The sequence below is a fragment of the Epinephelus lanceolatus genome, chromosome 2 (assembly GCF_041903045.1).
Source record: "Epinephelus lanceolatus isolate andai-2023 chromosome 2, ASM4190304v1, whole genome shotgun sequence".
Lineage (NCBI taxonomy): Eukaryota > Metazoa > Chordata > Actinopteri > Perciformes > Serranidae > Epinephelus > Epinephelus lanceolatus.
In genome coordinates this window covers 10,348,263-10,361,946 of record NC_135735.1, presented here as the reverse complement: position 1 = coordinate 10,361,946, position 13,684 = coordinate 10,348,263, and the positions used below count along the sequence as shown (strand labels likewise).

The window sequence follows — 13,684 nt, the reverse complement described above, 5'->3', positions numbered from 1 at the left end:
GGGGGAGGCTCACCTAGGGCACCAAATGTGCCAGGGCTGCCTCTGAGGGGAAGTATTATAGTTTCCCTTATTTTCTGTCATATACATATAAGACCTTCAGAAAATGAGGTAAATGTATGGTAAAGTAATATCAGTGAGCAAAAACCTCAGGCTTTAGACCATTCTGAATACTCCAAGTGTTTTTTCCTCTTTCGAGACCAGCTGATGTCAGCTTGTGAAGGATTTCTTTGTATGGTTGTCTGGGCATGCTACTATGCTAGTGTTTAAATGTAGCCTACACTGCTACATGTAGCTACATGCTAACATCAGGGAAACATGTAATCTTGGATGCTCTGATTTTGGATCATTTTCCTGCTGCAACATGTCCAGTTGTGTTTAGGAATTGTATTCGTGATTTTTTACAGTAGAAACTGCCGGTATTCTCCGTCACAGTCATTCTCCAGCTGCAAAGGATACAAAGGATTCAGATCGGCTGACCAGTCAGTCGGAGCAAACTGGACTTTTCAGGAGGGGAGCTCAAAGAGGCAGCAGCTAAACAGAGCAGTTAAGACAGAGGGTTAATACAGGTGTTCCAGCACAGACAGTATGAGGAAAAACTAAGAGTTTTTTCAACATTTAAGTGTATAAACAAGTTCTCGTAGAAACATTAAGTACAAGCATCAGCCTGAAATGATCTTAAAGGGTCTGCTTTTATCAACATTACACCTTTTCAGTTAATCTGTAATTTGTACAATATGCATCAACTTCTCCTCCAAGTGCCGAATTATTTCTAACTTTGAACGATAACATTATCAAACTAAAAGTATCTGTGTGGGTGTATCTGCGCAAAGTGAGAACTTAAAATGTAGATCAGCTATCAAACTGTGACATATGGAAGTGGGAAGTGAAACTGAAGAAGCAAAACATGTAAATGACAATAGCAAATGGACAACATGTACTCACAACAAATGCTATTCTCCGTCACAGTCATTCTCCAGCTGCAAAGGATACAAAGGATTCAGATTCACCTACTCTACTGTGTCTGTCCCACCCTGTAGTAAGTTTAAAAACTAATTTCATTATCTTGGGTTGAAGAGCAGCTCAAAACCCTGTTTTAGCTTCAGCACGCCCCCTTCACAGATTCAGAGATGCACTTGAACTCTGACACACATGCTGACAGATAGTTCACTATCTGATACCTGAAAACAGAAGTTGTGATGTTTGGTCATGGTGTAACAAGATTGTTGTGAAGAGATAATTCACTTTTGACTGAACGTCGACAAAAGTGTTTCACAAAGAGATTTAAATAAAACAGAGGCATGATCAAATAGTAGTATAATATAAAAAATATATATATACATTTCATGTATGATTATCGTGGCCAAAATAATTTAAAAAAATCAAACATAACTAAAACTGGAATCACATAACCTTACTTTTTATAAATAAAACAAATATTTTTATTGCATCACAGACAGGACAAAGGTCTTTTCTTAGTAAACATCCATTTAGCGGAAAAACAAACAATCTTAAAAAAGCTAATCAGAAATCAAAGCCCCTGGTATGGATAAGGATAAATTAATTAAAAAATGGGCTGCCTTTGTAATTGTTGCAGCCCGAAATGCCCGATTTTTTTGGCAGCATTTCTAAAAAAGATACCTTAAGCCGTTTTTTCTATCACGACAAGAATTTAAAAAGAAAACGTATTTTTTAAAAGTGTAAAATTATTACATTATTATTATTACATGATGCATTTTTAGAGCCAATATTGGTGTAAAATGAAATAGATATTAAAAAAAATCTTTGCTTATCCAAAGTTTTCTTTGATTTAGAAGGCAACAGCGAGGTCCACGAGGATGAAACAGGCCTTGTTTTTAGCTGGTGGAGACCAAAACTGAGCTACAAGAGAGGGAATGTTGGATTTAAATCCATCAGGAGGACACAAACATGACTTTGAATAAATGCTTATGTCTGGATATGTAATAAGGCAACTGTTTGATAACCTAAATCATCTGTAACAACTTAAAATGATGATGATGAGTGTGTGGATGTGGACATGCTGAAGTATGAGCCTGTCTTTGCACTGTGCGGTAAACTCTTCAGCACAGTTTCAATAAGGCTGTGGGCTGGTGTGAGTTGTCGTCACTTCCTCGTTGAGGTCAGCTTTTATTTTTGTGCACTGGCTCTAAGTAACTGAGTGAACAGTATTTAAATAATTATTTACCCAGGGTTGATTTAATGAGCACATATGCTGTTGTAGAAACCTGCCACCTGCCAGTGTTATTTGTTTGCATCTCTGCCAGAGCAGCTGGAGGGGCACCTCAGCAGTTTATAAAGAGACACATGTCAGTACCCAGCCTGAGGTCTGAGCCCTCTAGTTACAAACCACAAGCTTCTCTAACCTTTACACCAATGCTGCTCCCACACAGCGCTACAGTGCTGTTCTCAGTCACTGAAATGGTGAAAGACTCATCGAGATCTCTTTGTCCAGACTAAGAGTTAGGGTGGGTTCATATAAATTTGTATATTATATATCCGCTACGGATAAATGGTACATTTAAGAGGCAAATATTGAAAGTTGACTTTAAATGTTTGGTCACATTCTTTAGCTCGTTTTCTTGTGTTTGATATTTGCTGATCTAAATAGGTCATAAGACTATCTTTTGTTTGATAGAGAGGAACTTAGCAGTTTTTTCACATTTGATTATATTTTTTAAAAAATTTAAATATGTTGATATTAATCCTAGAAATGTTTGGGAAAAGTAATTGTTTTGGTGTTAGTACTGGGACTCATTCTGTTGGCAGTGATATAGAAAATCTTTAGGCTTTCTCCAGCCCTCATTAATATCATTAAAGGTGCAGTAGTTAACTTCTGGGTGAAGAAGAAGGGTAATTTAAACTAAGACGCCAACAAAATTGTCTAACTGGAGCGACAACGAGATTCGGGAACTTCTGACATCATCAGACAAATTCAAGGAGCTTCAAGATACTCAGTTGTTTATGACCAAATTACAATCCAGCTCTACCCAGGCACTAAATCTGGCCCAAATCAAATGGAGTATTTCAATCAGGAGAGACAGAAGAATGAAGTAAAGATAATGTTTGATACAGAATATGAGTGTACAGATTAACACATGATTTGTGATGATTAAGATTTAACAGAATTCTTTTGCGCTCGGACACCAGAGGGAGATATTTTGTGATTAAGGGACATATGAGTGGCAGCAGGATAAATCCCCCATGAAGTCCACACACTGGTGGTGGTGGTGGCTGCTGACAGCTGAGGCGGATGAGGCTGATCAATCTATAAAGACTAGGTCAGAGGTCGGCAACCTTTATTACTATAAGAGCCATTATTGGCCAGGCTAACCACTGATATTGAAGTTTAGCAAGATTAAGAGGATAAGGCGCCAGGTCGTCGACGTATAATGCACATTTTAGTTGGTGCAACATGAAAACATTTCTTATTTGATGTGTACGCTGAACATTTTTACAGTTGTAGGATGCAATAATCACTTTAGGCCTACAACAAAGACAAATAAAAATCTGAGTCGTTATTCATTGCCGTACAATTTTATGTCAAAGACACAGGGAGCCAGTGGAGAGGGTCCAAAGAGCCGCATGCTGCTCATGAGCCGCAGGTTGTCTACCACTGAACCAGGTGGTGATGGAGAGGTGGAGGGTGCGCAGGACTGCAGCAAGAAAGATCTGCAGCCGAAAAAGAGCCATATCAAAAATGGGGAGCAGTAGGATGATAGGCTGACAGAGAAGGGCGCCCCCTTGGCTTAAGAGCCTGACCATAAATCGCAGTGTCGCAGCTTCAAGTCCAGCCTTCACCTTTGTTGCATCTCTATCCCTCATTTCCTTCCATCTCTCTTTAAAATGGACAAAAATATTTTAAGAAATGCAGCATCAAAAATGTAACACACAAGTAGTGAATTATTTTGCCATAGTAGTGCAAAGAGACGTGAGTGAAGACTTTTCCAACGTCACAACTTGAACAATTGCCATTGTGACAATGTGGACAGCTTGTGTGTGTGTGTGTGTGTGTGTGTGTGTGTGTGTGTGTGTGTGTGGGTGGGTGTGCGTGAGTGAGACGGACAGAGGTGCACTTATTACTTCACAAACACACTCTCTGCTCTCTGGTGCATGTGTGTCAGTTTTTCCCCCTGTCTGGATGCAGCGACCAGTCTGCGGAGTGAGTCAGACACCAGTGTACACAGATGAAACTGAGCCCTAGACCTGAGCTCTGTCTGAACATGCTGCTGTCTTTACTGATTTGAAACACCATCAATTTCAGGTTGTGGCTCTGTAACTTGTAATGATTTTTTGATGAAGAAATTAAAGGCAGCCTATGGAGATTTCCACTTGTAGTAGGACTTCTGTTCCTACCTTTCCTCTAAAGTGGTCCACAGTTTTCTTGGCAGCCTTATGACAATAAACAAAGGTTACAGTATTGTAATCCTAGTTCCTACTGGACTCTGAGTAATACTCTCCTCCATTCAGAAGCATGCATTCGTCCACTGAAATTTGCATAAATATAGCCGGCCAATCAGGATATGCCCACCAAAATACATGTGGACTCCACAGCAGAGTCCTGCGTAGGACTATTTTCCTGATTTTCTCATTGTTACGCCCCCGTCTAGAGGGGTAGGAGCGCAACATGAAACTGTGGAAGGCTGCTCCCTCCTTGGTCCCCAAACCAGATAACTCACAGCAGGAATTGCAGTTCAAAGTGAAGTTATTTATTACTTTATTAAAAACAAACAAAAATACACTCACTAAATCTGGCTCCCTAGGATGCATCAGAAACATGGGAAAAATATACAAAATGGCAGCCCACCCCTCCAGCTTCAAAGTGAAGTTAGAAATAATAAGAGTGAACTACTGAAACAAATTAAATGCTCACAGTGTTTCTACAAACACAAATACGAAAATCTCACTAAGACGGCCCACAGGAGGCACGGTCACTACAGAAAAGCGAAATCTTCAGATTTAACAGAAACACAATACTAAAGGTGTAGAGGCAGAGGACAGGAACGCTGCTGCTGTCAGACAACTGTCGATCGGCCTGTGGGGAAGCCGAGGATCGGGGTAGTTGGGGAGCCAATCAGCGGTCCACACTTGCCCAGACTGAACCCACACCTCCAGCCTATCAGCGCCTCACCTGTATTTAGGAGACAAAGATCCTCACACACAAGAAGCACTTGCTCTCACAATCAAACATGTGAAGGACACAGAGAACTGAAACACATCAAAATCAGCCGGAGCCGTAACACATTCTGACCATACGTGCCCGCACAGTAGATTAGTTATCAATAGAGAAGACTCAATAGAAACGGAGCTCCAAAAAAATCCAATCTAAACGGCAGATGCTGATACTGTGTCAGTGTGCCACGAATAAATGAATGTATGGGAAACTCTGGTTTTGGTATCCATCGTCTGTTAATTTCTGAATAAAGTAAAATAAAAAAAGGGAAATGTTGCTTAAAAAAAGGTGGAATATCATCATTCAGCATTTCAAAACAATCCCCTACTTGTTGAACTCCGAGTTCCTGAATCTGTTAGTAGTTTGCAGTCCATTGTGGTTGTTCAGTGTGAATGAAGTAAGTGGGTCTGACCAGGATGTGAACAGCTACTTGGCCGCCTCTTGGTTTCTCCGGGGTAACCCTCTTCAGCTCTGGCTCCGCATGGCTGAACGATGCCAAAAAGATTTATTTAAAGCAGCACAGCAGCAGCAGTGTGTCTCACCACCAGTCACCTGCAGCTGCTTCTCTGCAGTTAAGATACTGTAAGGTACACTTGTAGATTTAAGATACAGAAATGTTAGGTTTTGACAGGCAGGGTGAAAGACTTAGTTTTCTGTGTGTAGAAGAAAAAAGTTCAGAAAAAGGAAATTCTCCCTAACACACACTGTTTGTTATTTTAAAATGACTGTTGTGTATCAACAGCTGACATGAGTCATTTCTCTGTCGACAGGTCCATGATGTGAAGTTTCAAGCGGCATCTGCCGAGGAGAAAGACGCCTGGATTAAAGCTCTGCTCGATGGCATCAATCGAGCAAAGAACAAAATCTTTGATGAGGTAAACGTCTCTTCATTTCAGCCCTCACTGAGTTTTCATACACGTTCAGCTCCTCAGAGCTCAGATGGATTCAGTGGAAAAGTGAATGAATAAGCGTAATGTTTTCACAGGTGACGGTTGATGAAAGCAGTAATTTAGAGCATGTTACTCGATCAAGGCCCAAAGGAAACCGTAACCGACGGCCACCAACCAGGATACACATGAAAGAGGTTTGTGTGTGTGTGAATGTGAGAATCCATTCATGTGTGTGTGAAACAAGACACTGTGTGGTTAGCTCTGCTGCTACAGTAAGTAAGTGAAGCTTTAAATCTCAGCTGAGTTTCTTGCCCTTTGCGTGGTTTTCTTATTGGTTCAGACACACACGGTTAGTATGAATGTGTGACTGTCTCTGGATAAGAGTGTCTGCTAAATGGCCAAACGTCCTCATGTCACAAGGTCTGTACTATGAAGCAGGATTTGTGGTTAGGGAGGTAACATCAGGTTTAACCCTTCAGGTGTATGGCAGTTGCTATCAGCACCCAAGTGTACAAAGCCAACAATGCTACAGGAATGATACACAAATGGGTCTTTTGAGCTATTCTGCTAAAGTTTATGTAGCCTACACAGTGTGCATTCAGCAGCTTTATAATCCTCAAACCTGAAAATAATAAGTCAACTATCAACCAGCTCAGTCAATTCTGAGTTTTGCTAACCAGCCACAAGCATGTGTATGTAAAAGAGGTGGGACTGTAAATTAAAAGTGAGATCATTAGAACCATTAATGAAGTACTTAATATGATATGAGAGGTAATATTTATTACATGTTTATGGGACAGCAAAAAGTCACATTTATTGGTGTTAAATGTAAACGATAGCCTACAATAGTGTCCCTTTTGTCAACGAAAAGTATGACTAAATATCATCGTCAACGAACCTTTATCACGTGACGAAAACGAGACGAGACGCAACGTAAATGGCGGTCATGTGACGATAACTATAATTAAATATATAATGCAATATTGTTGACTAATAAAAACGAGACTAAATGTGGTTTACAAAATAAAACCTCTGCTAAAATGTCTCTTCATTTTCGTTGACCAAAACGAGACGAGATGAAAGCGGACGCAGACGGATTACAGCCGTGATGATATACAGTACAACATCACTCGCTCTCATGTGATATTGCTTTTATACAACAGTTCAACAACAGCTTAAACAGCAATGCTGAGTAAGGAAATGTTAACAAAAGGTGATGAAATAAATTATTTAAGTATGTTATGTAGCTCCGCGAAAAAAAAACAGTTCCCCCAGTCTGTTGCCAGGCAAGGCGGCACACACACCAGGAACTCACAAGCTACTTTGTATTTACATTGATCTGCAACTGTGTAACTTCGTCCAGTTCGGCTGATGAAACGTTGGCAAACCTGGACGTTGGCACGGCCGGATTCAGCTTCCACTCTCCCTCATCAGTACCTCATCAGATGATCATTGAGAATTCCTGACTGTGTTCGCTTCATTTTTGCTCCTCTCCAGTTTGTCGTGGTCGGCTGATGTTACACAGACACACCTGGAGGTCTGCACAGAAGAGTCCTGGCTTTCCTTTTCCTCGTCCTCTCCTGACAACCACTCATAATTTAATTCAAATGTAATTTTGGGGAAAATATCCATCTTCTTGGTGTAACGCTATAGTGTCAGTTTGTGTCAATGTAGCGAGTGTGACAGTTGGTTAATTAACGGCTGTATTTATATTTATAACACCTGTGAGCGGAGTGATTTTACTGTTACAAGTCCCAGTGATGTTATACTCTATATCAGCACTCACGGAATGCCTCTCGTCCAATCAAATTACTCGGTCGGAACTAACTGTTGTATAAATAAATAAATATATATTTAGCTCTAAGTGGGAGCTAATTTAGAAAAGAAAATTTTGGTTTGGTTATACTATACTAGGTACTTATACTATATTGACTGGGTATAATAGAATTGCATTACTAAAAAGAGACTAAAATACAATTTTCACTGACTAACACTAGACTAAAATGTCATCAGTTTTCGTCGACTAAAATGAGACGAAAATAGTCATGGATTATTCTGACTAAAATAAGACTAAAATGCTCAGACTATTAGTTGACTGAAACTTGACTAGACAAAAAAAGAGTATGAACGTGACTAAAACTAATAAAAACTAAAATGACAGTTTGACACAATGACTAGACTAAAACTAAAATTAAAACAGGCCGCCAAAAACAACACTAGCCTACAATCTTACAATACACGAAGAAGCTGTAGAAACACTAGAAATAATTTACAAATGTTAAAAGCAGACAGAGGCTTTTAATCTGAAATATCTGTACAGGAAGTGCTGAGTGTAATAGACAGCAGCTTTGCAGCGAATGAAAAAAGAAAAGAAGAGATCAATATTCATTTGTGAATGGAAACAGTATTTCTTTTAAAAAGAGGAACCAGTCGTTGTGTTTGTATAACAGCTTTTATTTTAGAAATGATGGCACATTGGCTTTTAATTTAACTAACTGTCTTGTTTGTGTGATTTTTTTTTTCCCCTTTAGATAGCTGATGTGTCGTCTGATGGTATCCTGCGCTTGGATCTTGATCTTGAAGATGCCACAATTCCTAATGGGACCCATCATGCAACTGTTGACGGCACTGGAGCCCCCAAAGTGGCCCAGGAGGCAGGAGGTGCTGAGGAGGAGGCTAAGACTGAGCCAGAGGTCAGTCCCCAGAAAAAGGTCCTCAAACCTCCCATGCCCCCCATCAAAGAGGCTAAACCCAGTACAATACCTGAGGATGAACCAGATAAGGATGAAGCCCCTGAGAAAAAGGTCCTCAAACCTCCCATGCCCCCCACCAAAGAGGCGAAACCCAGTACAACACCTGAGGATGAACCAGATAAGGATGAAGCCCCCGAGAAAAAGGTCCTCAAACCTCCCATGCCCCCCACGAAAGAGGCGAAACCCATTACAACACCTGAGGATGAACCGGATAAGGATGAGAAAAAGGTCTGTATAATACTATACAATGCATAACTATTTGTGTATGTCTTTCTGTTTGGATAAAATGGTCAATAAAATATGATTTCATGTGTTCAAGGTCCTGAAGCCACCTATGCCTCTGTCTAAGGAAGCCAAGCCCTGCGCTTCACCTGTTGAAGAAGCTACAGAGGAGGACAAAGCTGAGAAGGTGGCTGAAAAGAGTCCTGATGCCAGGAAAAAGACAGTTCCACCACCAACCCCTCCCAACAAACCCAGCTCCAGCGGCTCCATAAGCAACCTTGTAGAGGCCTCACAGTCCAGGCCGAACTCCCCTCCCACCCCTCCATCCAAAGAGAAGAAGCCCTCCCATCCTACTGTGGAGCCGGACCAAGAGGTTCAAGACACGGCTGATGAGAATGAGGAGAAGGAGGAAGGTGATAAGAAGGAGGCAACAGGAGAAGCTGTGGAAACAGATGAGGCTACACCCAGTGTCAAAGATGATAAACCTGAGAGTCCCAGCGAAGAAGGAGAGGTTTCTGAAGAAGAATCAGGGGAGAGTAGTGGCGTAAACGAAGCATCCGACAGTGAGCCCCAAATCCCTGCAGAGCCCATCAGAAAGAGCCCCAGTCCTCTTCTAACCCCCAAGAAAAAGCCTGAGAAACCTGTTGAGCCTGACACGCAACACACAGATGACAACACAACTGTAATGCAGACTAATGAGGGACAGGACCCCACTGCATCACTGCAAACAGCCTCAGATACCTCAGCCAGTTCTCCTCAAGCAGAAGAGGCACCACCCAAGAGTGAACCCCCCTCAGTAGTTGTCTCTTTGGATGACAGCCTCAACTTGAGTCCACTGATCTGTCACTTGCCCGGGGAGAAGAAAAAGAAGACAGAGGAGAAGTCTGTAGACAGTGGTCAGCACTCAGATGATGATAGCGAAGGCTCTGGGACTGAAGACACACTGGCAACTTCCACGGCTGCATTGAGAGGAAGCCATCCTAGTCTGGATGTGTTGGACACCAGTGAGGATGACGTTCAGATCCCTGTTAGTATAAGGCTTACAAAGGTCCCACCCAAGCCTCAGGTTAGACCAAAGGTCTTTCCCTTTCAGCGCTCGCATCCCACTCCTCCTCTCAAACCCTCAGTCAAGGCCAGGTCGGCCTCCAGCGGAGATCTGCTGTCTGACTCTTCAGTCTGTATTCAGGTGACACAACATAGCACACCAGTGGCTGGAGGTGACAGGCCTCCTAGTGTTGATGTCATAAAACTTGAGACTGAGGTGGCGCTGGAGATGGAAAAGACAAAGGAGCTCCTGAGCCAAGTGTCCCAGTCCGAGGAGGGAGGTGATGCGGCGGGCATGCCCCAGGATCTGCTGGCCCAGGCCATGGAGAAGCTGCAGAAGGCTGACGATGTCCTCAGGGAGGTCAATAAACTGAAAATTGCAAAGAGCCCATGCAACAGGAAGAGCTGGTGAATGTCAGTCAGAGCAGATTGACTTGGAACTGACCGTTCGCTAAAAGCTTCTCCTGAACAGTGATTGTCCAGTCATGGCATAGCAACCGGCCTGTCAAGCTTTGGATTTCTTCACATACGGGCGGCTAAAGTAGAAGTAATATTCAGTTTACAAAGGCTTTGGAGGGCCATGTCTTTGTGGCCTGTCCAAAACCAAAAACACAAGCAAAGATTTAAGGAATTGATTTAACAATATGTTTATCTGCCCTAATGTGAGCTGCAACCGTTAGCATGTCTGGCTAACTAGCTTACTACCTACAGTAGTAACTGAGCGGTACTTTCAAGGTCTTTCTAGTAACCTATCATTAAGCTACAATGAGGTTACAGTTGAAAAAACAAAAACCTATTCACAGCTAGCACAGAAATGAGTAAGCCTCCTGCAGCTCTTTAGAAAAGGCAGACATTCCCTGCAGCATAACAGCTAACCGTTAGCGTGACATTACTGACAAGTTCTGACAGAAAAGCCCGCACCTCTGGCTCATACCCTAGTAACAGGCTTGACAACGACACATTGATTGACACATATATGAATTCAGATGTGTGATGCATTGTTGTTATTAATATATATATATCGAGTTAGGTACTCCTGCAGTGAATCCTCATACCTCCATACCCGTGAAATAGTGCCCCATGAATGACGTTATGTCTGTAAGGTAAAGATACGGAGGTTAAGTTCAGGAAAAGACACATGGTAACGATGTACCTTAACATAACTCAAAGTTCACACGGTTCCAAACACCAGTTTTGTGACCCGTCCACCACCAACCTGCCTCCTTTCTGACTCCGGACAGGGCATTGTTCACATGATCACAGCCTTCCCAGACACGTGGATTATACTCAGACTACTGGCTCATGATCACGCAGGATGTGTACAAATTTTGGGGCATTACTTTTTGTAGGAAAAAGTACAAACAGTGCATGAGAACAGCCTGAATAATGAGTGGGACAGAACATGATAAACGCCTACGCTAGTGCTGAAATTAGTAAAACGTGTATAATCAGTATTTTGATTGTGCTTAAAATTCGGACAGTTGGTAGTAAATGTTAAAAAAACAGATATTTACAGATATTTGTCGGGCCTCATGACATGACAACAAACCGAGATGTCTAATCACCATGCACTATGGAAGCTGCTATTTCCCCATTGTGTGGAGGTCGGTTGTGAATACCATCAGAGTTTAAGGCCCAGACGCACCAAACTTAAAAGGACTAGTGACAACAAAAGCCCCCTGCCGTGTCGCCTCCCTGTGTCTCGGTCAAAAAGTTGCACATGAACACACCGCAAAAATTTCAACCGACGGCCAACCAGCACGTAGACAGCAGACACCGGAAGACCGTTTTGACACTAGTTAGCATGTTAGCAACACAATCTCATGTTGAAAGAACAGAGCATGTTTACTGTGAGCCAGTAAACAGAAAAGAGCTAAATGGTGAAAGAAAAATACCTGATGTTACAAGTTTGTTTTGCTCTCACTCCCTCTTGACTTTAGCTCTTTGTTTACTTTCCTCACTTCTGTTTCTTTACTTGTGCGCTGAGCGGAACTACCAGTCAGAGTGATTGCATTCACTGATGGGCTTCGCTGCCGTCCACACCAAATTCAACATGCTGAAGTGGCAGAAAATAAGCAAACTAGCCCAGATGATGGCCAGTGGTGCAAGACACACTGCAGCAACGAGGGCCACAGCCCAGTGGCCCAACATTGACCAACGACCAACTGTCGGCTTGGTGTGTCAGGGCCTTTAGACGAACGTTAGCTTCTCTGTCCTTCTTTTCATTGGATTTCGTCAAGTTTACACCCCAGCAAACCCAGGCAACATGACCCAGGATATTGTTCCTTTTACCAAATACATTCTAAAAGCCTTTTACCTTGTAATGTTAATAGTTTAGATTGGTTTATTTGAGAGGGGACAAATTAATAAATACACATGGTATAAAAGATGTCGAAATTCGCCACAAAGCTATTTTTCATCTGTAATGCTTTGGCTGAGATGTTACACAAGGCTACCTAAAATACAACAAAGCACAAAAAACTGAGGTGTCTGTTAACAATTAAAAGTAATTCGTACAGTTTAAATGGAAACAGCACAGTTTTTAATCAACTTGCGGAGCTAACATTAGACTGTGTATCTAATTGGAAAAAACTGTATGATATTTCAGTGGGCAAAATCAATAGCTAGCTCGAAATGAGAAGTTGCTTTTGTCTTTCTCTTATGAAATGGTTCCCTGTGACTTTCTAAAGAATCAGCAGTTATAGCCTATGTAATGAAATGGAAAGCCTGACGGATGTAGCAACACACGCTAAGGAGTTCAGGGTTTAGCGAACGGTCAGTTGATGAACTTGTGCAGAAAATTTTTTGATGGTCATGCAGCACATGCAATTGTTCGCCTATAAATAACTAAGTGCAATTATTTCTAGTTTAACTTTCCCTGTAGCTGAAGGTAATGCTTAATGTTCTACTGTGTATTGTTTATTTTTTGTATTATATGAAATATCGGACATTTTCAAGAAGGATTACTTGAAAGTTAATTAGAGAATAAATAATATAATGACAAAGCAGTACTGTCAGTACAATAAGAACATGCAAATAAAGTACTAAAAAGTGTTAATACCAAATTACACAACAACTTTAATAGTGTACTCGTCTTTGTGGATTAAAGAGGCTTAGATTATATGTTTTTCTGGCAGTTTATATGAGGGAGTTTATATTGTACATAGTTTATACTTTACCATAGCATATGCTGTTTATTGTTGATGAGGAAAGATGAACCAGCCCAGCTCAGGAGTTTTCTGAAATTAACCTTTTCAGACTAATCATGTGATTAAAGCAAAAATGAAGAACTGCTTCTCCACTTAGAATGATTACAGTTTATGTCATACTGATTTTGTACATAACAGAACAAAGAGCTTGTAGCAGCACTTTCGGCTCACTAACCTCTCTTTTAGTTTGATTTTATGAGGCACATGTGCTCCTCAGTGATTTTCCTCACAATTTGAATCATGATCTCTGAGGGATTCCCCCTATTTGTTGTCTAATGCTTTGTCAAAAAATGTGATGGTAGTGTTTAAGACTATTTTGAATAAATCATACCATTTAGAGTATGCAAGAATATTTTCTAACATTAGATATAATTTTGT

General features: G+C 41.3%; 1 protein-coding gene across 2 annotated transcripts in view; it reads left to right on the top strand.

Moving 5' to 3' along the window:
- The window catches only part of plekho2 (pleckstrin homology domain containing, family O member 2), a 29,490-nt gene extending 17,718 nt beyond the window's left edge, over positions 1-11,772 (top strand). The window contains exons 4-7 of one of the 2 annotated variants that reach the window (XM_078173778.1): positions 5,959-6,063; positions 6,174-6,272; positions 8,610-8,882; positions 9,151-11,772. In XM_078173778.1, coding sequence (XP_078029904.1) covers positions 5,959-6,063; positions 6,174-6,272; positions 8,610-8,882; positions 9,151-10,509 — 1,836 coding nt within the window. In that variant the 3' untranslated portion in view covers positions 10,510-11,772. Of the gene's footprint in view, positions 1-5,958; positions 6,064-6,173; positions 6,273-8,609; positions 9,060-9,150 lie in introns of both variants that reach the window. The other variant, XM_033627710.2, reaches the window with a different exon arrangement.
- The last annotated feature ends 1,912 nt before the right edge of the window (positions 11,773-13,684 follow it).